The following is a 21,308-nucleotide window of genomic DNA, read 5'->3' on the forward strand; positions in this document are numbered from 1 at the left end:
CAAGTTCAGCTGAGTCACGCACGCTCTGTTTATACTCCACAAAAGCCGGATATTATTTTAACCCGCGTTAGCAATCTCGGCGTGAAATATTTATAACTCGGAGGAGTGTGTGGCGCAAACGCACCAGAGAACCGGTCCAGACCGTTTGCCGGTTTCTTCTTCAGGCCTCAAATATTAATTATACATATTTATATTGTGCCTTTGTGTAGGCGCAGTGGTTGACGAGTCAAACGGAAAAGTTCTCGTGGTGCAGGACAAGAACAAGGTATGATGTTCCGATATTAATACTGTATATGGAAATATGCACTGTATAACTGTGTATAAATGTTTTCCCAATTGTCATACAAGTGTAACAATAAGCGAACCACGTATATCAGTTATGGATATGGAAAGTTCCGACTGGTACAAATTCAGCCTGCGTCGCAGGCGTAGTCACGAAACTGCCGTAAATAGAATATTAACCGTAAAAGAAATGATTGAAAAAAAAAAAAAAATCATGTCATACAAGAGCACAAAACATATTTCAAACAATACATATCCAAGAATGAATAGTTGATCACTTCACATTAATTTTGCAACATTACCGCTGAAAGATTTTGCTTAGAATAATGTAAATTCACATGCTGAGAAGAAACTCCCGCTAACAACCCAGGCTAAACTTAGTGGTCTCAGTCAAGAAGTATCACATGAAGTTACTTCCTTGACACCGCGGGTGTCAAACTCATTTTTGCCACAGGCCACATTGTCGTTACGATTTGCGATTTCTGTCACGAGGCACCGGTGCGGGGGAGGACCCAAACGCAGGACTCCGAGGCAAAGGCATAATCTCCAGTGGGTTTTATTTCAGAAGCAGCGTCCGCACCCGGTGACCCTGTGCAAACTCAATGAACTGGAAAATTCCCGTGACAAAAACTCAGACATAAATATGCGGTCAATTCACGTGCCGAAGGTGCGAAAGTTGTGACGAGGGCCAGAGGTGGCACCGCCCAGAGTGGCGACCAGGCCACGCCCCTCCTGGCAGTGCCCCAGCCCCGCTCATGACACCCTCCGAGGGCTGTTGTGGTGTGACCATAGAAAACTCGAATGGCTTAATCACATTTCCATCCATCCATTTTCTTTGCCGCTTATCCTCACCAGGGGGAGTGCTGGAACCTTATCCCTGCTGTCACCGGGCAGGGTACAACCTGAACTGGTTGCCAGCCAATTGCAGGGCACATGTCGACTGACAACAGTTGGACTCACAATCACACCTAGGGACAATTTGGACTGTCCAATTAATGTTGCATGTTTTTGGGATGTGGGAGGAAACCCACGCAAGCACGGGGAGAACATGCAAACTCCACACAGGCGGGGCTTGGGGATCGAACCCGGGTCCTCAGAACTGTTGAGGCCAACTCTTTACCAGCTGCTCCACCGTGCCACCCTCATCATATTTACACATGAAACTTATGAAGTTTAGGAATTAGAAATCAAGCGTAATGGGGTTTTCAACCATTTTTCACGTTTGGTAACACAAAAACGGTGATAGTAACTCAACATTATCATTTACGATATATGACAATTGGAAATGTCGGGACATATTTTCACAAGAGTCACGGATTTTGACACCGATGATTTGCCTTCGCGGGCCACATGAAATTATGTGGCGGGCCGGATCTGGCCCCCGGGCCTTGAGTTTGACACCCGTCGTTTACACCAATTACTGTACCAGATTTCTATTTTGATTTTTTTTTTTTTTTTTTGCGCTCGTTCCAGAAGAAAAATTGCAAAGAAAAAAAAAAGGTAAATTTGTGAATAATGAACAAATTATATGGCGGGGGATTGCTTTATGCTAGTAGCATATTAAATTATCATTATTATTATTATTTACACATAACCCAGGTATTCTCACGGCAATTTCTTGAAGTACTCTCCCGCCAAACCCGTTTCAACGCGTCATGAACTTGAAATGTCGCACGCCGGTCAAGACATAGCTTGAGAAATTTCTTTTAATATTGTGGAGACAAATCTCATTTTGTCAGAACTTCAACGTCCGCCTTCAATGAAGCACCTAAAATCACTTGCGTGTATTTTTTACTTCTGCGCGGCTCCGTCGAGTTGACCCGGCGCAAAGGGATCCCGTTTGAACACGAGCCGTACGGTCGCGTTGGGCCGGCGCTACTATACAGAGCTCGCGCTGTACACGCTCGCGATCTCTTTAGGGGAGAAGAAAAGCAAAAAGCAAACGCCCCACTTTTGATTTGTTTGCATTCCCGGAGGGTCCGCATAACAGTTCCACCCAGTCGACAAGGACAGAGATGACGGCACTTGATATCAGCAAAGACACATTTGCGCTTGTAGCTGAACAAATGCGTTTATTCGCCCAACTTATACGTAAAAATGCTGAAGATCCTAACGTGGTGGCAGTTGGGTGCCGACTGCTTCAAAATATGAAAACATTTTCCACTGAGCTGCACAGTTTATAGGTCACACATTACAGTGGAAAATGGTTTGAAATGGTTGAACATAACGTCGCAAAAATCTGGCATTAGAACAAGGGTGTGTAGACTTTTTATATCCACCGTAAATACAGTGGAAAGACCAGATGCCAGCTAGTTGGCTGGAAACGCAATTGTCGTTGTAGACGTCTACGTAAAGCTACCCGTAGATCATCTTTAATAGTGTGCAGGGAACTCGTTTTCAGTCATCTCGCGCTACTGTCTTGGTTAGCGACACAGTTAAATGGGCACAACGTCCATGTGTGAATGATAGTCTAGATACATAGATGATTTCTTCTCATCAACAACCATCGATTTAAAAAAAAAAAATGTCTGAAACTTTACCGGGATTTGTACCAAGTGGAAGCTGCCACACCCAAAAAAACTCGATTATCATGTTATAACATATGTTCCACGTTATAATGTGAATCATTTCATGTTATAACGTGAAATGTTTCACGTTATAATGTGAAACTTTGTTATAACATGATATGCTCTACGTTACGTGATTCGTTTCACGTTATAACATGGAAAATGCTAAATAAATTAAACCCCCTTCACCCCGCCTCACTATCATGTTATAATGTGATGTGTCACGGTATGTGGAGGTTTCATGTTATAACATATGTTTACCGTTATAATGTGGTAAATTACAAGTTATAATGTGAATCATTTCATGTCATTAGAATGTGATAAATAATTATAACGTGGTTCGTTTCACATTATAACGTGAAATGTTTCATGTTGTAATGTGAAATCAATTATGTTGTAACATGAAATGATTCCCATTATAACATGTTTAATGTTATAATGTGATAAATGACATGTTATAACATGAAATGATTCCCATTGTAACGTGTAATTAACCACATTGCAACTTGAAATACATGTTATAACATGAAACATCCACATTAAAACGTATCACATTATAACGTGATAGTGGCATTTATTTTTTTGGGTGCGGCAGCAATACGCTTCCGGAGCACCAAAATCAAACAAGAACAACAAAATCCAGTTTTAAGTCTCACAAAGTCTTTTATTTGTCTACACGTGGAACAAATCAATCCAGCAGTAAAGCATTTTGGTTGAAAACGCACAAATAAAATTTTTGTGTTCCCCACACAATTTTAGTGTTTGACATTTCTACACTGTATACAAAATAGACCTACAAAAATAGATATATACACACACACACACACACACACACACACATACACACACGTACACACTGACAGTATAATTTAACCAGCAGCATTTCGTTATTAAATATCAAGGATAAGTGGTGAAACTATTTTTAAATGGAAGAAAGTTCACTGGATCAGACTTCTCAGGTCAAAAAAAATTAACTATATCTAAAAACACTTTTGAACATTTTTATATGTATTTTTTCTGCAACGTAGAAACGAAATATTTTTGGTTTTCAAGACGCTATAACGGGAGGTTAAAAACGGGTTCCATTGTGACAGTGAAATAAATCCGTTTTCTTCCATTTCCAGTGAAATGTCTGCAAATGGACACACCCTCAAATGAGGTTCTAGTCCCAAAGGGAGAAGAAAAATTACACGCAATTTTGCACTGGTATGAAATTGTATGACTGCAAAAAATAATAATAAAAAAATTAAATTGTTTGCCCATTGGCTGACATTTAGATTTCAGCTCAGCTGCGGTGTGCCAGTGTGTTGCACAAGATGTGAACTTGGAGAATGCGAGTTATGCCGTGAAATAGTTTTGGCTAAAAATGTTGGAATGTTTGCTTCCACATATTTAACGTCTAACGTGTGTGCCTAAAATATGCTTTTTTTTTTTTTTTTTTTTTTGGCAGACGAGAAACACCTGGAAGTTCCCCGGCGGGCTGTCGGATCCCGGGGAGAATATCGGTGAGTGTCAAGTTAGGACGTTAGCGACATGCTAACATAGCATCGACTAGATGGAGCAAAATCTTTATTCCTAGGACGTTAAAAGAAAAAAAAATATATTTTTTTAAATTTACTTGATACAATTTGCCTCCAACATCATAAGGCGGTGGTTTGAGATGTGAGCAGAATTTATTCCATGATCACGCGCTTCAAATCTTCTTTCCCCACTGAAATGAATGGAGATGCCATTAATCTGTTCCAGACTCCTCCCCTCCCCTTCAAAATTTTTTTTAAACAAAGATGATTGTATATTATTCTAAAACAATAATAATAAGTAGAATGAAATGTTAATCAGTAAGCTCCAGCAAAAAAAAAAAAAAAATCAATATTTGCTTTAAAAATGCTAACTAGTTGTATTTTATAGTACCACTGTAATATAGGGTTATTTTTTTTATTTGTCTCATTAAAATCAAAACCTTACTTTTTCCTCTATCACAACTTTATGAACTTCAAAAAAAGCCGACGTTTTAATTATTACAGCATGGTAGTTAGATTTAACGGGCATTAAGTTTATGAGGGGGTCCTTGGAAAAACCCCACCTGGACCCCCAAAAATTTGAGAAGCCCCTAATTGTCCTGCAAATTCATTTGAAGTGCAGATGAAGATAGAAAAGCAGCTTTAGTATCATAGTTATCATAACTTCCTGTTAATCTGCAACACGGATTCCTTTCTAAGGGGCGACGGCGGTGCGGGAAGTCCTGGAGGAAACGGGCGTCCGATCCGAGTTCCGATCGCTGCTGAGCATCCGCCAGCAGCACGACCACCCGGGCGCCTTCGGCATGTCCGACTTGTACGTCATCTGCCGCCTCAGCCCGCTCAGCTACGACATCCACTTCTGCACGCACGAGTGCGAGCGCTGCGAGTGGCTCGGCCTGGCCGAGCTGGCGCGTGCCGCCGACACCACGCCAATCACCGCCCGGGTGGCCGGGCTACTGCTGCACGGCCTGGAGCGCGGCTTCGAGCGCATCGACCTGGGCATGGAGGAGCTCCCTGCCGTCTACTCGGGGGCGTTTTACCAGCTCTACTATCGACAGGTTCCTCCATCTTAGCCCAACGGGACCGACCTCAGTTTTCTCTTCTATTTATGATTGGACTCGGACTACAAATACTGTTCCTCCACTTAGGACACTTTTCATTTTATAGACTTGGAACCGTGCATCTGACAACCAACCGTGACCTCAGCTTTCCGCCGGACGGCCCGATTTAACTCCCATCCCGACTCGGCAAATACCCACCGCCCTGTGCCGTTAAGATTGTTTAACAACCTCGATCAGATTCTGGATTGGATCCTACGCGACGGTTATGCCGATTCGTCGCAAGAAAGTTGCTCGGGTGTGTAAACACTGATGAATCGCTTGGTGCCTCCAGAAGTTCTCCTACCTGGCAATTTTCACCTTGAGCCAAGAGAATTGTGGGAATACCCAAAGTTCTGTTACAAAGGGATACAATTTGAAAACCATTCCAACTAAAATTGTGACTGATCATTTTACGCACACAAAAAAAAAAAACTCCCCAATCCCGCCATAAACATCAGCTAGCATATCACGGTTAAATGTGTCGGGAACAGGAAGGAAGTCGTACCTCTTCGTACCAGAAGCCAACGTCTGCAGCTTCTAACCCAGCGTTATTAAAAACAAAACAGACGGCACGCTCGTACACGGGCTGCCTGTCGCCAGACCGAACGGAACCTCGTTCACTTCACTCGCATCTGTTCCGCTCTGCTCCAGTGCGGCGCAAATGCGGTAAAGACGTCTCGGGAAGATGCGTCAAAAGTTGTGTGAAATGCCCAACATCTTTCTCCGAGAGACCCTTGTGTTGAAAGCCTGAGCGGAAACAAAGTCACGTAATCTGAAGTCCTCTTCAGCAAGAAATCTGGTTCTGTTATCGGCCAGTCGGTGAAAGATGAGGTGCGTCGGAATAAAATGACAGAACGCGGTCGTGATAACATCACAGCTACTTCTTTCGGACAGTGGCGACGTACCTTCGCCGCCGTCACCACTCAAGACGTGGACGTGAAGCCGGCCCCTTCCAGGTTTAGCTCTTGGCGGACATTGGGAGGAAGAGGATGGCCTTCTGACCTGGTCCGGTTTTGCTTCCGGACTTGTACTGGCCGGTCCGCTTCAGTGCCACGTACATGGTGGGGTACTTCCTGGAGCGGTACGTGTTGTAGTTGTTGCTCTCCAGACGCTCCAGAAAGTGACACTCCTCGGTCGCTCGTCTCTGATGATAAAGACAAAAAAAAAGGAATTACCGTAATTTACGGCCTACAGAGCGCACCTGATTATAAGACTCGCCCAGTACATCTGTAAAGGAAATACCGTTTGGTACATACATAAGTCGCGCCCCTGTAAAAGCCGCAAGTGCTCGCATTGAAACAGAAAGATGGTACACAGTAAGAGTTCTCAAAGTTTGAATACCTTAGCTTAGCTGAACATAGCGACAACGCAGTAGCACGAACATGGCTGGTAAAAAAAAAAAAAAAGCATCGATAAAAACAACAACAACAAAAAAAAAAAACAACCACAGCAGCAACACGGTAGCGCGGCACTAACAGGGCCGGTAAAAAAACAGACCAAAAAAAAAAAAAAAAAACATACCGGTAAAAGTCACTTCCTCGACACATATATTCCACCGGTCTCACGCTTACCTTTTCCACTCGAGTGCCCCCTTGCGGCCGTTAGAAAGAAATGCATAAACCGCGGAGTTCAAAGCGTGTGATAAAAGTCGCGGTTCATAGACCGGAAATTACTGTAGAACATCCGCTTTCCATATTGCTTAGTGAGAGACCCTCATTTGCACACTCACCGAACGGGAGCTGAACTCACACTCCCTCCAGGAAGTCAGACAAGTGAACAACTATACTATCGACTGACTGAATTACAACAATTCACAGTAATCCACAGCATGCTTTCATCAGAGTACTAGTTACGGTTGTACAGTCCTGCTAAAAACATTTCCACCTAGTGATTGGTTGACAGGGAATGGTCACTTCTGCTTTATACCTGAAAAATGACTGATAGCTGCGTAATGAATGAAATACCACAGATTAGAAAGAACTAGATGCAGTTCTTGTTCCAGGTTTGGTTTTTATCTCACTGTCAAAGAAACGTAGGGGTCATCAGAATTTACCAAACTGAACACTTTCAGAGTTCACTACCACAACCAGAGACATTTCCTAAAGTAAATAATAGATAGAATAGAAATGTAACCGGTGCTGTCTGTCGTTAGTTTGATTCTTAAGTATCACCAAACCTTTCTGAATTGCTTCAATATCATGGTAAAAAAAAAATTAGCATTCCGGACAATCCGCCGTCGAAGAAACAACAGGCAAGACAAGGACAACAGACGTGGTCCACTCACCGCTCCAAAGAGTCGCCCGTCTCTGTTCATGGCCAGATAGCGGTTGGCGCAGACCCCCTTGATGACCACCTCGCCGACGGAGGTGGCCTGCAGCTGAAGTGTTACTGGGGAGAACACACAAATATGCCTTAGTACATAGAGACTGTGGAATGCCAGTAAAACTGCTTCAGGCTCTGGACACAGACGCAAGCTAGCAGAAACCAGATCAAAAAAAAGTATCCTAGCGGTTTCCAAACTTTTATTTTTAATGGACTCCTATGAAATCAGGAGAATGCAGGTTTAGCACATTGAGACATTCCGAGGCACTAGAATCTACTACAAACAAGGAACCAGAGTGGGTTAACTATTTATAGCAGTGGTTCCCAAACCGGGGTCGAGGGATCCCTACAACTCTCTGAAGCACAGCTTGGGGGTCCGCAAAGTAGTTTCCAATGGATCTCGTTGTATCATAAAAAAAAAAAAAATTGCATAAGGGGAAGTACAACAAACATTAAAGCAAATGTAAGCCACCAAAAACTCCTTGACTTAGCATAAGGCCAATTAAAATCTCCAATATGTATGATTGGGAGTGCCAATGGTTATTTGTCTCTACGTGCGCTGTGATTGGCTGGCGATCAGTTCAGGGTGTACCCTGCCTCCTACCCGGAGATAGCTACGATGGGATCCAGCACTCCTGTGACCCTTGTGAGGTTAGGCTTCTCAGAAAAAGGATGGATGAATCATGCTGTATCTATTTTTTGAAAATTTATTCATTTTTGTCAGAGAATATAAGCATTTTGGGACCCAAAATGTTTGAGAACCCTTGATCTAGACCAAAGAAACAGGTCAAAGACCAGGAACAAAGAAACAAACTACAGAACTTGAGAAATTCTCTACCTTCTTACAATTGTACTTTCGGAACGTTAGGCATTCCGTTTCATGTACGGCATCAGGTTTTGTGGTTTACTGAAAGGAAAATGAGCCATTCATCTATCAATTTTAATCATCCAACTGAAGTTTGAAGAACTGGAACTGTGACTGTGCCGGGGGTTCAGTGGCATTGAACCCACACTTAAATGTGGTTTTTGGCAAATTCGGTGTGAATACAAGAATGAAGTTTGTGGTCACCCCTCAAGGACGTGATCATCAAGTCGTGGTGCAAATAAGTTTCGAGGCGAACGGAGTTCAAGCGATCACGCGCCACCTGGAACACAACGCCCGCTTGACCGAGAGGCACATTCGGCGGACAGTTCTGTGGACAGTCGCACAACAGCAACGTTAGCCCGAGGTGAAAAAAAAAAAAAAAAAAGAAAACGTACTTACCGGTACATTCGTAAATGTTCTGTGACGTAATCCCCCAAATTTGGCAGGTCTGTTACACTTCAACAAAGGTACCATTGATGGAGCGCCGCCATTATCCCATGAATGAGGACTAGCGCTACTCATTGGCTTCCCGTTCCTAACATCCGCTCCACTGCGTACTCTGGTTTCTATCACAAGTAGCTGTGACTCATTGTTATTGAAGTCTAATTCAATTACCTTAAATAGCTCCTTTCTCCCGGAGCACAATCTGAATCGGGGGGCTTGTCACCCCCGGGTCGGAAACAAAACCATTTCCAAACATTGAGGGATTTGCTCGAGTGTCCCCTCATGTTTCAAAAGTATTCGGTGTTACGTACAAGGGCGCCCGGTTACGGTGTACCTTGTAAATCAGGACTACCCCCCCCCAAAAAACCTCAGAGGAACTAAAGAAAGTGAATGTGACCCGACGTAACCTCAAGCACGACTTTTTAAGATCGTAGGCCTTAGTCACCAGGAAGTGGGCTTCAATGACGTTTTGTGTTGTGTTGTCGTGTGACATCGACAAGTGTGAGTCAGCGCGGCGAGCCCAATTTACGAAATACGGGCATGTTCCGTAGATTTGAGGAAAATTTGACATCCGATGAAGCCTCCCGAATGTCGGCCAAGGAAGAAAAATGAAGTGAAGGCTTACTGTGAGGATCGCTCTTCTCCCGGATTCCGTCCACTCCCCCGTCCGACTTGATCCGCAAGAAGAAGCCCCCGTTTTTACAGTACAGCCTTTTGGGCTCCTTGAAGGTTCCGGGTGGGAAGCCGCCGCCGCCGTCTTCGTGCGTGGATGGAAGCGTGGTGATCTCTCCGGTGGCCATCTCCTCCTCCTCCTCCTCCTCTCCCCGGTCGGCGACTGTTTCAAGTCCTTCTGGAGGAGCCCCCACGGTGGCCTCCCACTGACTTCCCTCCTCCGCCTTCGCAGCAACCGGTTTGCAAAGACCTCGGAGGGGTCGGCGCCTGTGCTTGATTGGCCCGGTTGCAAGGGCCACGAGTGCCCTTTTGACTTGTGAGATTCACTTGCAGAAGGACTCCGCAGCGGGCTGGAAAATATCGTCACATCTGCAGTCTTCACATGCCGGCCTTCTATTTAAAGATTTGCTGGTTTGGGGGTGGATGGTATCCTCCCTAGCCTGTCCCCCCTTTTTTCTCGCTTGCTTCCTGTACGGTGGTTTTATCAAAGCAGCTGGCTTAGATCTGTGAGGCTTTCCCCGTTTGGGCCTCAGTTCGCATGCGCCCTCGCGCAGAGACGTCGTAAAGCTCACGCCCACCAGTCCTCTCCGATTTGCAGACGTCAAGAAAGCGGAGATGGGGCGGAGAGGTGGTTCAAGTTGGACACTTTCGCCGTGACCCTTCATCCATCTGAAGAGAACCAGTGTTTCCATTCATTCGGGCTGCCGAGGGGCAAAGCAACTTCAGCGCTTAAAATGTTCCCAACTTGCTGCCGAGTAATTTGTGCACCATTTTTTTTTTTTTTTCTCGTCTCGTTGCGTTGGGCTTCTGGCCAGACGTAACCAAATCTGAAACTTATACTGGATACGTTTACATCCGGCTGGGCTCACGTTGGTGACGCCGGAAATAAGCACTCAGTCAAACTACGTGCGTGCTGTATGTGTTGTGGGTTTCTGTATTTTGACAGTTCTTCCTCGGGTTGAGAGAGCGTCTCTGGATCTTTGCTCAGGCTGGTTGGCAGGTCGCGGTCGGGCAGACTTGCCGTTATGTAGATTACATAACAGGGAGGCGGAAGTGCAGAAAGGGCTCGTTCACTGACAATTTCAAAAATTGACAAAAAAAATTCTAAAAGACCAACTTAGATTCCTGGTAGTTTAAAGTCCAAACCTATTTATGAAACCCCCACAAAGTTCAAATGGGTTTTTGAACTAGATTTAAAATGAAGCAGATTGGGAGGCTAGTCTAACCTGCCGAGGCAACTCCTCCTGAGTTTGGGGGCTGCGACAGCAAAGGCTCCCCCCCCGCGTTTCAACCTCGCTAAAGGGACCACGAGGCGAGATCTGTCAGCCCACCTCACCTCACAGAACGCGTTGGGGTGTGAATTTCACACTTGGTTGGGTGAGCAGGCAGAAGAAATCAAATATCAAATTTTAGTCGAAAGGCAAAGCTCTCAATTTACCAGTTGATCTACGTTCCTACCCTCACCTATGGGCATGAGCTGTGGGTCGTGACCGAAAGAACAAGATCCCGGACACGAGCGGCCGAAAGGAATTTCCTCCGCAGGGTGTCCGAGCTCTGCCCTTAGAGAACGGGTGAGGAGCTCGGTCATCAGGGAGGGGCTCAGTGTCGAGCCGCTGCTCCTCCGCATTGAGAGGAGCCAGATGAGGTGGCTGGGGCATCTGATCTGGATCCCTCCTGGACGCCTCCCTAGTGACGTCCCACCAGAAAGAGACCCCGAGGACGACCCAGGACACCCTGGAGAGACCATGTCTTGGGAACGCCTCGGGATCCCTCGGGAAGAGCTGAAAAGAAGTGGCTGGGGAAAGGGAAGTCTGGGTATCTTTGCTGAAGCTACCAGACCCGGAAAAGCGTTAAACAATGGATGGATGGATTTTCCGGATACACCCGATTTCTCGCTGGTCTTGGTTGTTTAGACTCACAAAGCTGCGTGAACCGACTTAAAACTACAGCAAACATTCCAGCCAACCTCAATCAAAACATGCAAATTTCAGCATTCAGGTTTTAGCCACTTGATAACGCAATCGGTCAGGATATTTTTTCCAGAGATATCCGTACCTATTAACGTGTTGACTTTGCATTACCTGGATTTTCCTTCACGCCTACAAAAATGTACCAAGAGCTTGGTAGCATAATATCAAGGCGGTCTAAAAACAAACATATATTCAATTAGAGATGGACTACTGTTGACGTGCTACATTCCACACAAGTGCGTGTGAATAGAATTAGTATCCCAGGACTACCCCCCCCCCACCCATGTTCACTTTGTTCTGGGCCGCTCAAAGTACTCCAAATTAAGATTGATCTACTCATCCATTTTCTCCCCTTAGGCGAGATGCCAGACGACTGCACGGCACATGTAGACAACCATCCGTGCACACACTCCCACCTACGAACAGTTTAGACACTTTGAATCCAGGATAAAGCACAGAGAGTCAGACTCCACGGAAAGCAGAGATCTGAACTCCGAACCTCTGACTGTGAGGCAGATGTGCCAGCCTCTTTCCCTGCCACCGGGAAAGGAAAGCCTCCAAAGTCTTGCAATGCCTGGGGTGGCTTCAAATGAAGATTTACGGTTTGCGTCTGGTTTTAAATACCTCCAGTGTACTCTCCTTGGGTGTCACGTTTTCCCACACTGCTAACCTTATTTTAAAACGTGACAGGACTCTCCTTCCCAGAACTCCCTTAAACCGAGGAACTCGACAAGCAATCGCATTACCCGAAACGTGTCAATATGTCATTTAATTCATGTTCATCCATAACATCTACATTCATTTTTTTTAATCATTTCTTTTCAATTCCAGGGCTAGCGGCTAGCATGTTTGCCCGACAAGTGTTGAGGTTCTGCTTTCAGATCTCAGCTCAGGTAATTCCTGTGTGGACTTTGTATGTTCTCCCATGTCGATGTGGATTTCTACAAGTAGTCCAGCTTCCTCTCACATTCCAGAAATATTAGGTTCATTGAAGAATAAATCGTCCCCAGGTGAGAACCAGTCAAAGATGTAAAGTGCCCTTCACCAAAAGTAGACCGGGTTAGGCTCCACCTCACACATGACCAGAATGAGGAAAAGCGCTTATAAAAATCTATGTATGGCTGCATTGAATTCTCGGACGATGCGTTTGGATATAATGTTTCCTCGTCAACAACCATTCCCGCTATTCAGGTGTCGGCAAATTTCATCAAGTAACTATCTGTCTCTCCCATGTGGCAGACATGAGTAGTACTATTTTAGATCGACTGAGCGTAAAGAAAATCCTTCACCCAATACAAGGGTGCTCAAAATATTTGCAGTCCAGAGACCCTTCACTGGGGACGAAAAGAAACCCTAATCCGAACACCACTTGAGCGTAACGACCATAGATTCCTTCCTTCCTAATTAAAAAGTAGCACGTAAATTTTGGAGTGCACCTTGATTCTCGTAATATTACATCTTTTGTTCTGGAAAAGGCTTCTTTTTAAAAATGGAAACACGAATTGTGCCTTTTATTCTCAATTTATGATGACTTATTTATGATACGAAGCAATCATCCCGAAGCCAGTGCCAGATAATTACCCTGAAGGTAAAGTAGGGAGGATACAACATTATTTATAGAATATTATTTGCCAGACTCCCTAACCCTAGAAGATCTCAGGGTCCTAGTTTCGTGACTCCCAGGATAATAAACAATAAATAAGCACAGTTTTCTGTATACAACAACAACAACAAATATGTATGATATGTAAAATGTCTCTTCTTCCTGTCAAGGTCATAAAAACTCAAGACCTGCATGATCACCAGCCTCGCTTTGATCTACACCAGTAATGATCTCGGCGTCCGTCTGCAAAACAAGCAAAACCAGATCCAAGGCCTTCTTCCATGATTCCTGCTTGACGGTAAGATTGTCAAAGACTTTGGAGGGCTCTCTAATATCAGAGTCTAAGTTAAGTTGTGAAAAGTCTGCAGAAATGTCGTTGAAGTTTTGTAGTTTCTGTTTCACCGCAGTCCTGGCTTTGACTTGTGAAATCCCAGTGGAGTTGGCCATCACGACGGATAGGTATTCTGTAAAATTGTCTGCCATTAAGTGCAGGACAACACCAAGGTAGGGGTTAGAACCACCAGTCCCATTTCTGGGACTCTCTGCATCAGCTTTCTTGATCAGGTGATGAATACAAAGCATCTCCGTGACTCCGGCGCCAGGCAGCACCGCTTTATCTTTCAGGGCGTGGTGTACGCGGTAGGCACAAGACCAGAAACGGTCCTCCAGGGCCTGCAGCTTCCCGTGCACGGAACTCGTGATAACGGCCGTGACCAACCGGGTGCTGCCTCCGGCGTAAATATTGGCAGCGATTAACGCGGCCCCATCGTGGCTCTGAATTTCCCTCCATATGCTCACGTGAATACCCTTGCCAACACAGTGCTTACTCAACTGTGTCGCATATGTGACCGGAACGGCTCCGACGGCGTTAGCCATCTCCTTTAAAACAGACGCTTTAACTTTTCCAACCACAAGTATCCGACGCCGAGAACAGAGTTGAAGTAGAGCCTCGCTGACACGCCCACTGACGATCACCAAGTCCACTTCCAGGTGAGACAGGAGCGCCAGGACCTTGTCAAGCCACTCTTCCTCGTCGCTCAAATTTAACAAATCCGACTGGTTGGCAACACGTTGCACACCTGCGGGCCTCTTAAAGCCGAGATGGCGGTAGGTGTGCGATAAATCGCCACGGATAAGAACGACGTCCAGAGGTTTGTCCTTGAGGCGATGCGCCACAGAAGTCTGTTCTCCGTTAAGGAGAACGACGCAGCCTGGGCAAACTTGAGAGTGATGTTCTGGGAAGCCTGCCAACACACACGTTGTCACTTTAGTCACGTCGAAAGCAGAACCCAGGTTGTCTCTGGACTGCATACAACTGGCTTGAATGACTAATTGCATCGCATCGTCGCATCCGTGGCTCAGTCCATTTGCCAAGAGTGCGTTGTCAGGAAGACTCGACTCTAGCACTGGAATCCTTTCGGGCTTGTTGTGGCAAAAATAGCGACTTAGCTTGATTTGCCTTTTTCCTTTCTCGACTTGGGTGTCGGATGTTGCCTCTATAACTTGCTTCCGGGTAGACGCACAGAGAGCATCGAACGAAATCCTGCTTTTCGCGCAAATGTCTGCACACAAGTCCACGCCCTTGGTCATGCCCTCAACGATACGGAACACGGGAATCCCTTGCTGCAAGCACGATAATGCCGCCCGACTCCACGCCCCGGCGAAAAACAGCAGGTATTCGGACCCCGTGCGATAAACTTCGTGGTGTGCCCGAACAGTCTCGTGAACCAGCTGGCCGACGGCACAGGTGGACAGGTCCAGGTTTTCCAGAATGCGCAAACATGACCCAACCAGAACCGACTCCCCTGTAGCTTCATCCTGAATGAACTTGTAATTTTCATGGGGTCCCAACGTGGAGTGCGCGACGGCGGCCAGTGTAAAAAGCTGCTGCAGTCCCACGTGTTGTCTGTGATTTAGGATTGTGCTTCCCAGCATGACTACAGTAGAGCCTACAAAATAAAATAACACTTATTGTAAATGTTTTCTATGAAGGCTACACTGAAAAGAAAAAAAAAATACACTACGGGTTTAAATTTTTAAGAAAATAAGAATATTGTTAGGTATATTTATAAACTGTTGTGTTGACTTTTTTCTTGTTATATTAAATGTGTTAAAATGAAATTATATTCTCATAAAAAATAAAATACATTGAAAAGACGATTCTCATGTAATAACTTTAATCTAAAAACAATAGCCAAATTGGATGTAAAAATACAACTTAATTCTGTTAATAGTACGATTTTAATGTCAAAATGTAAGCCGGGTAAAAAAAAAAAAAAGAAATGCTTTTTCTTAAACGAAACTTGAGCTTCCGAGTTTTCAGTTAGAATATGGCTAAGAACTAGTTCCTTAAAGTGTGAAACTGCACAGGTGTGTGAAATATAAACGGGAACTTTACAGTTTGATATTCAAGATTGACACAACATTCGAACATTTTTGAGGATCATGCTTGTACAAGCTAGGCTAACATGACTTCAGATGATTAAGCCTATTTATCGTACACTACAGTTGGGCAACACAAATGAGAAATAAACCTCAAGTAATTCTCCTCATAACGCTTTGAAGAATCTTTCGATTATTAAAGATAATCATAATAATATTACCTTATTCCGTACTGTTTTGTCTTCCGCCTTCCATTATCGGGTTATCCACATTGATCACGACTGCGCATGCGTAGTTTGCCTCGTTGCTAAGCGAACAAGGCTCGCGCGCGATGATTGGCGGGCCACGTTACATCCCGCCTACTCCGTATTGCAATTGGCTACCAAGGACGATACCGGGTTTCATTGGCTCTTGCGTTCGGAACTGGTGTTTAGTAGCATTCTTGAACCGTTTGCTTGTTAAACGGCGAGTATGCTGCCAAAAATGAACAAATAATCCACACCAGACATTGGCTGATGATGACATTTGCCCAACTCATTGCAAACACCGAGATTCGAACGGGCAAGGCGTACCGCGTGTTTTTTTCGTCTGTACCACAACTGCGCACGCGTCATTTCCCTTGGTTACGAAAGATACAAAAAAAAAAAAAGGTCCGCAACAATTGGTTGCATCACATAACGTCCCGCCTACATCTTTCCGCTATTGGTCGACAAGGCCACATCCCTGCCGTTGAACGGTTCCTATTGGCTATCATGTTACAAAAAGAGGGAAAGTAGCACTTGTTGAAACGTTCAAAGGAAGTCAATCAAACGACTAGCTTGACTTCGACGACGAGCATAAAAACGTCGGCACGTCTCGTTTTTAACAAAAGTGTGAATAGCAAAACCAGTTTTTTGCATTTTTGAGTGTAGAGGACGGAAAAGGAATCGTGAGTGACGAAAAAAAACGTGTTGCGAAGTACTTCCGGGATTCCTCCTGTTTGTTGACTTTTTTTTCCCCACTCCATCTCTCCTGGCAACGCCACTTCAATGGTATACATTTTTGCACAATGGTCCTCTTTTCATATAAAATACGCATTTGCTTTCAAATCGGATCTTTTTATTCGTGTTAGCGAGCGTCTTTGTCCATAGCACGTGCACTTTAATTTGAGCAAGTGTGGCTGTCCAAACTAACTCATTTATTGTGTTTGTATATACATTTTTTGTTTTGTTTTGGTTATGCTTCCAGGCGACGGCTTACCGAAAAACAGCGCCGTCAACGAGCCAAAAGAAGAAGACCAGCTCGAAAATCGAGCTGAGCGAGGAGCAGAAGCAGGAGATCAAGGAAGCTTTCGACCTCTTTGACTCTGATGGCACTGGCAAGATAGACGTCAAAGAGCTCAAGGTTACTCATTATTAATAATAATAATAAAAATGTACATTGTACAGGGTAAATCTCCTACCCCAGAGCGGGAGTTCTCCAGGTACACATTTTATATTTGGAAAAAAAATCTCTCGGCATACTACAAAACAAAAGTGTCAGAAAAAGTGAAACAGGATCGCGTTAAAAGTCAGATCCAGGAATGTGTTATTTGAAAAAATTCATTTCACAACCGAACTATGAGCTTTACCCTGTAGTATCCCTGAATTCATGCGTCAAGTAGCGGACTGGAGCGTCTAAAACTGCTGGAGAAAGTGCTTGAATTGACAAAAGATTTTTGGTGCGAAAGCAGTGATGCTGAATTAAAATAATGAAGGGAGAGTGGGCCAAAATATTGCTACAGATATTAAAAGACGCTTTACCAATTATAGAAAATACTTGATTTCACTTTTTGCCCAGGGTGTGTCAACTATTTACCACGTTAAGTTTTTTTTTCCCACTCCAGTGAACACTTGGAAGAATTTTTTTCTCCCTCCGTAGTACAGAAAATCATCTAAAAATTGCATTGTTTACTTTAGTTATGTTTGTGATGTGTACATTTGTTGGATGACCTTAAAAAGATGAAATTATGTGGGAAAATGATTATTTCAAGGTGCCAAAAAGCGTCCTCCGACACTGTACATTTTTCTTGTAAAATTACATTATGTAAAAAAAAAAACCCAAAACATTTATTAAGACTATTGTAAGTACTATTGTAATACATTTTTTCAAATATTTTAATGACTTTCATCTAAAATTTATTCTTGTAAAATTTATAACCTCAAATGTAAGACAGTTTTTTTTTTTTCGTCAATTACATCCATCCATTTTCTTCGCCGCTTATCCTCACGAGGGTCGCGGGGAGTGCTGGAGCCTATCCCACCTGTCAACGACCCTGAACTGGTCGCCGGCCAATCGCAGGGCACAAACGACCAATCGCACTCGCAGTCAAACCTCGGGGCAATTTAGAGTATCCAATTAATGTTGCATGTTTTTGGGATGTGGGAGGAAACCGGAGTGCCCGGAGAAAACCCACGTAGGCACGGGGAGAACGTGCAAATTCCACACAGGCGGGTCCGGGATTGAACCCGGGACCTCAGAATTGTGAGGCCAACGCTTTACCAGCTGATCTAATTACAGTTTTGCTTAAAAAGGACTTTATGCTTATAAGGTTCCAGCAATAAGATGCGGTGATTATTTCTATCTTTCTTTTCAGGGTGGCCTTCATAGTTTAGACAATAGCCTGAAAATCATGTCGGCTCTGGTGTAAAATGCTCAATGGTGTTTGAATTCTTGGCGCGGTTTATCATTTTGGCGTCAGGTTGCAATGAGAGCGCTCGGGTTCGAACCCAAGAAGGAGGAAATCAAGAAGATGATCGCCGACATCGACAAGGAAGGCTCCGGAACCATCGACTACAGCGACTTTCTCAGCATGATGACCATGAAAATGGTGCGTCCGCGACACGATGGTTTTTGGCCCGGTTCGCCGAGCGCGTACGTAAATATGTGACGCCGTCCCCAGAGCGAGAAGGACTCCCGAGAGGAGATCATGAAGGCGTTCCGACTGTTCGACGACGACTGCACGGGGAAGATCTCCTTCAAGAATCTGAAGAGGGTCGCCAAGGAGCTGGGCGAGAACCTCACGGACGAAGAACTGCAGGTACTGAGACCACCGATAGTACGGCCGGAGTCCGACGCAGTCACGAGCACCTCGCGCAGTAGAAAACAAAGCGACGAGGTAGTAGGCAGTAGTCAAAAGTGCATGGCATGCTCGAGCATTACGCACAGACGAGCAGAACCAGGTGGATCCGTATCACAGTTGAGAAAATCTATTTCATGGATACAGAAGAAAGGAAGATATAATAATAATAATGATTTAATCCGTCCATACTATTGGGGAAAGTCTGTCTGTCCGTATTTTGGGGGAAAATCTGTCTGTCTGTCCATACTTTTGAGGAAAATCTATCGGTCCTCCGTCCATACTTTTGGGGGAAATCCAGCTGTCTGCCTGTCCGTCCGTACTTTTGGGGAAAATCTGTCTGTCCATACTTCGGGAGAAAATCCATCTCTGTCTGTCCGTCCGTGCGTACTTTTGGTGAAAATCTGTCTTGTCCGTCCATACTTTTGGGGAAAATCTATCTATCCATCTGTCCATACTTTGGGGAAAATCTGTCTGTCTGTCTGTCCATACTTTTGGGGAAAATCTGTCAGTCTGTCCATACTTTAGGGGAAAATCCATGTCTGTCCGTCCGTACTTTTGGGGAAAATCAATCAATCTATCCGTCTGTCAGTCTGTACTTTTGGGGAAAATCTATCCATCTGTCCGTCCATACTTTTGGGGGAAATCCAGCTCTGTCTGTCTGTCCATACTTTTGGGGAAAATCTATCTTGTCTGTCTGTCCATCCGTACTTTTGGGGAAAATCCATCTCTCTGTCTGTCTGTCTGTCCGGCCGTACTTTCGGGGAAAATCCATCTCTCTGTCTGTCCATACTTTTGGAGAAAATCTATCGGTCTGTCTGTCCGTCCGTACTTTTGGGAAAATCTGCCTGTCCATACTTCAGAGGAAAATCCATCTCTCTGTCTGTCTGTACTTTTGGGGGAAATCTATCTTGTCTGTCTGTCCGTCTGTCCGTCCGTACTTTTGGAGAAAATCCATCTCTCTGTCTGTCCGTCCGTCCTTTTGGGGAATATCCATGCATGCCATGCCGTGTCATGTTTGGCCACTGTCAGCGTAGACGTGCCGTTATAATAATGAACTTTCTGCTCGTTAGTTATTCACAATAAACTCATATTTGCACGATAAAAATGACTACGCATAATCTACTAGTACGACTGTTCCTCGATCACAAATGCCCGAGTGCACAATAGAAATTAACACGACTAAAAATCAACCGAAGAGCAAAAACCAAACTCAGTGCCAGCTAATCTTAATTTCCTTGCTCCTCCCTCTTGCTTATTTTTAATAACAAATGCCTTGCAGAAAGAAAATAAACAGTGACTAGAAATAAATCCATGGCGATATAGACGCATCAAGACAATGGCCGCAACTGCTCCCGTCACTAGTTAGTCACGGTTCCAACTGAAACGAAGTCCCCAAAATAGTCCAGAAGCTACGAGGTGCCTTTTGTGGTCTCGCAGGAGATGATTGACGAGGCCGACCGGGACGGCGACGGCGAAGTCAACGAACAGGAGTTCTTGCGCATCATGAAGAAAACTAACCTTTACTGATGAAATATTATTCAAAAAAAAAAAAAAAAAAGCTTGTTTTTTTTCCCCAACTTTGTGTGTAAATAGACTTCTGTAGAACATTTTTTTCCCACTCGACATTAAAATGACGCTTTTTGAACATAGCTGTTGTATGTGTTATTATTTTCTCAAGTCAGCAGAAGTGGATAAAAGATGAGTCATCCGGGGAACTCTGCTCATGTCACACACTTAAAAAAAAGACAAATGTTTATGGGGGGGGGGGGGGGGGGCAGGGAAAGAGGCCGACGGGTCGACTTTCAGCCCAAACCTCGTCGCATCGAACCGGATACTGTTGTGAGGTTCCTTTTCCGACAAGTACGGCAACGTTATTATTCTTTTTTCTTTCTTTTTTTTTTTTTATAAACAAATTCCTTCCACTGTTTTGAACGTAGCGGTGGAAAATAAGACATTTTTAAGTGTGACATGACGACAGCGTCAAATATTTTTGCATCAAAAGTGTAGTTTTTAGTTTTTCCCCTCAGTGGTCCTGGAAGTTGCATCAGTCGAGAACACCAGTCGGCCATTTGTTTTATGCTATTATATATAAAATTTAAATAAAACATATCTGATTTAAACAAATGGGAAGTTTAAATGCAAAAAATTTTATATTAAAGACATTGATCACACAAAAAATGAAAGTGAAAAGTTGTATATTTTTTATAATGTATATGTAATATATCATTCAAATAAATTCCCTTTTAATTCACATTTAAAAAAAAATTTAAACCAAAAATAATTCAAGTAAACTAAAATATTGGAAATAGATTTTTACATAGTAAACAGTTTTAATACAAAAATATAATTTCACAAAAAAGATTTTTGTGGGGGAAAAATTGACAATAAAAAAAAATCACATATCTTTCCAAAATATTAAAGTATTTGAAAATAGAAACTTAAAAAAGTATGGAAAAATAGACTAAATCAACAAAATTGAGA

At 43.9% G+C, this 21,308-nt stretch overlaps 4 protein-coding genes and 1 long non-coding RNA gene across 6 annotated transcripts in view; 3 read left to right on the forward strand and 2 right to left on the reverse strand.

Moving 5' to 3' along the window:
* The window catches only part of nudt6 (nudix (nucleoside diphosphate linked moiety X)-type motif 6), a 12,395-nt gene extending 6,952 nt beyond the window's left edge, over nt 1–5,443 (forward strand). For both annotated transcript variants that reach the window (XM_061834146.1, XM_061834145.1), the window contains exons 3-5: nt 210–265; nt 4,300–4,354; nt 5,069–5,443. In XM_061834146.1, coding sequence (XP_061690130.1) covers nt 210–265; nt 4,300–4,354; nt 5,069–5,442 — 485 coding nt within the window. In that variant the 3' untranslated portion in view covers nt 5,443. The remainder of the gene's footprint in view (nt 1–209; nt 266–4,299; nt 4,355–5,068) is intronic.
* Nucleotides 5,444–6,417: 974 nt separating this feature from the next.
* On the reverse strand, nt 6,418–10,645 carry fgf2 (fibroblast growth factor 2). Its single transcript, XM_061834148.1, has 3 exons — nt 9,726–10,645; nt 7,754–7,857; nt 6,418–6,613 (listed from the first exon to the last, which is right to left on the reverse strand). Exons 1-3 carry the CDS (start codon nt 9,898–9,900, stop codon nt 6,428–6,430), a joined length of 465 nt encoding a protein of 154 aa, XP_061690132.1. The 5' UTR covers nt 9,901–10,645; the 3' UTR covers nt 6,418–6,427.
* A 1,852-nt stretch (nt 10,646–12,497) lies between these two features.
* LOC133508315 (uncharacterized) lies at nt 12,498–13,858 on the forward strand. The gene is made up of 3 exons (XR_009797025.1): nt 12,498–12,635; nt 13,516–13,643; nt 13,753–13,858. It is a non-coding gene; the product is annotated as an uncharacterized LOC133508315 (long non-coding RNA).
* bbs12 (Bardet-Biedl syndrome 12) lies at nt 12,627–16,361 on the reverse strand. Its single transcript, XM_061834143.1, has 2 exons — nt 15,949–16,361; nt 12,627–15,294 (listed from the first exon to the last, which is right to left on the reverse strand). The coding sequence occupies exon 2, from the start codon at nt 15,278–15,280 to the stop codon at nt 13,517–13,519; it is 1,764 nt and encodes a 587-aa protein (XP_061690127.1). The 5' UTR covers nt 15,281–15,294; nt 15,949–16,361; the 3' UTR covers nt 12,627–13,516.
* A 166-nt stretch (nt 16,362–16,527) lies between these two features.
* On the forward strand, nt 16,528–20,476 carry cetn4 (centrin 4). The gene is made up of 5 exons (XM_061834147.1): nt 16,528–16,758; nt 16,955–17,110; nt 18,447–18,575; nt 18,648–18,785; nt 20,265–20,476. The coding sequence occupies exons 1-5, from the start codon at nt 16,756–16,758 to the stop codon at nt 20,352–20,354; spliced, it is 516 nt and encodes a 171-aa protein (XP_061690131.1). The 5' UTR covers nt 16,528–16,755; the 3' UTR covers nt 20,355–20,476.
* The last annotated feature ends 832 nt before the right edge of the window (nt 20,477–21,308 follow it).

This window comes from Syngnathoides biaculeatus, chromosome 11 (assembly GCF_019802595.1).
Source record: "Syngnathoides biaculeatus isolate LvHL_M chromosome 11, ASM1980259v1, whole genome shotgun sequence".
In the NCBI taxonomy this organism is placed as follows: domain Eukaryota; kingdom Metazoa; phylum Chordata; class Actinopteri; order Syngnathiformes; family Syngnathidae; genus Syngnathoides; species Syngnathoides biaculeatus.

What these genes read in the sequence shown, in the direction of transcription:
- bbs12 (XM_061834143.1), bottom strand. Translation starts at nt 15,280, where the DNA reads ATGCTGGGAAGCACAATCCTAAATCACAGACAACACGTGGGACTGCAG.
- cetn4 (XM_061834147.1), top strand. An exon ending in GCATGATGACCATGAAAATG is followed by an intron (nt 18,576 to 18,647) that starts GTGCGTCCGCGA and finishes CGCCGTCCCCAG; the next exon opens with AGCGAGAAGGACTCCCGAGA. An exon ending in TCACGGACGAAGAACTGCAG is followed by an intron (nt 18,786 to 20,264) that starts GTACTGAGACCA and finishes GTGGTCTCGCAG; the next exon opens with GAGATGATTGACGAGGCCGA.
- fgf2 (XM_061834148.1), bottom strand. Translation starts at nt 9,900, where the DNA reads ATGGCCACCGGAGAGATCACCACGCTTCCATCCACGCACGAAGACGGC. An exon ending in GGAGAAGAGCGATCCTCACA is followed by an intron (nt 7,858 to 9,725) that starts GTAAGCCTTCAC and finishes TGTTCTCCCCAG; the next exon opens with TAACACTTCAGCTGCAGGCC. An exon ending in ACGGGCGACTCTTTGGAGCG is followed by an intron (nt 6,614 to 7,753) that starts GTGAGTGGACCA and finishes CTTTATCATCAG; the next exon opens with AGACGAGCGACCGAGGAGTG.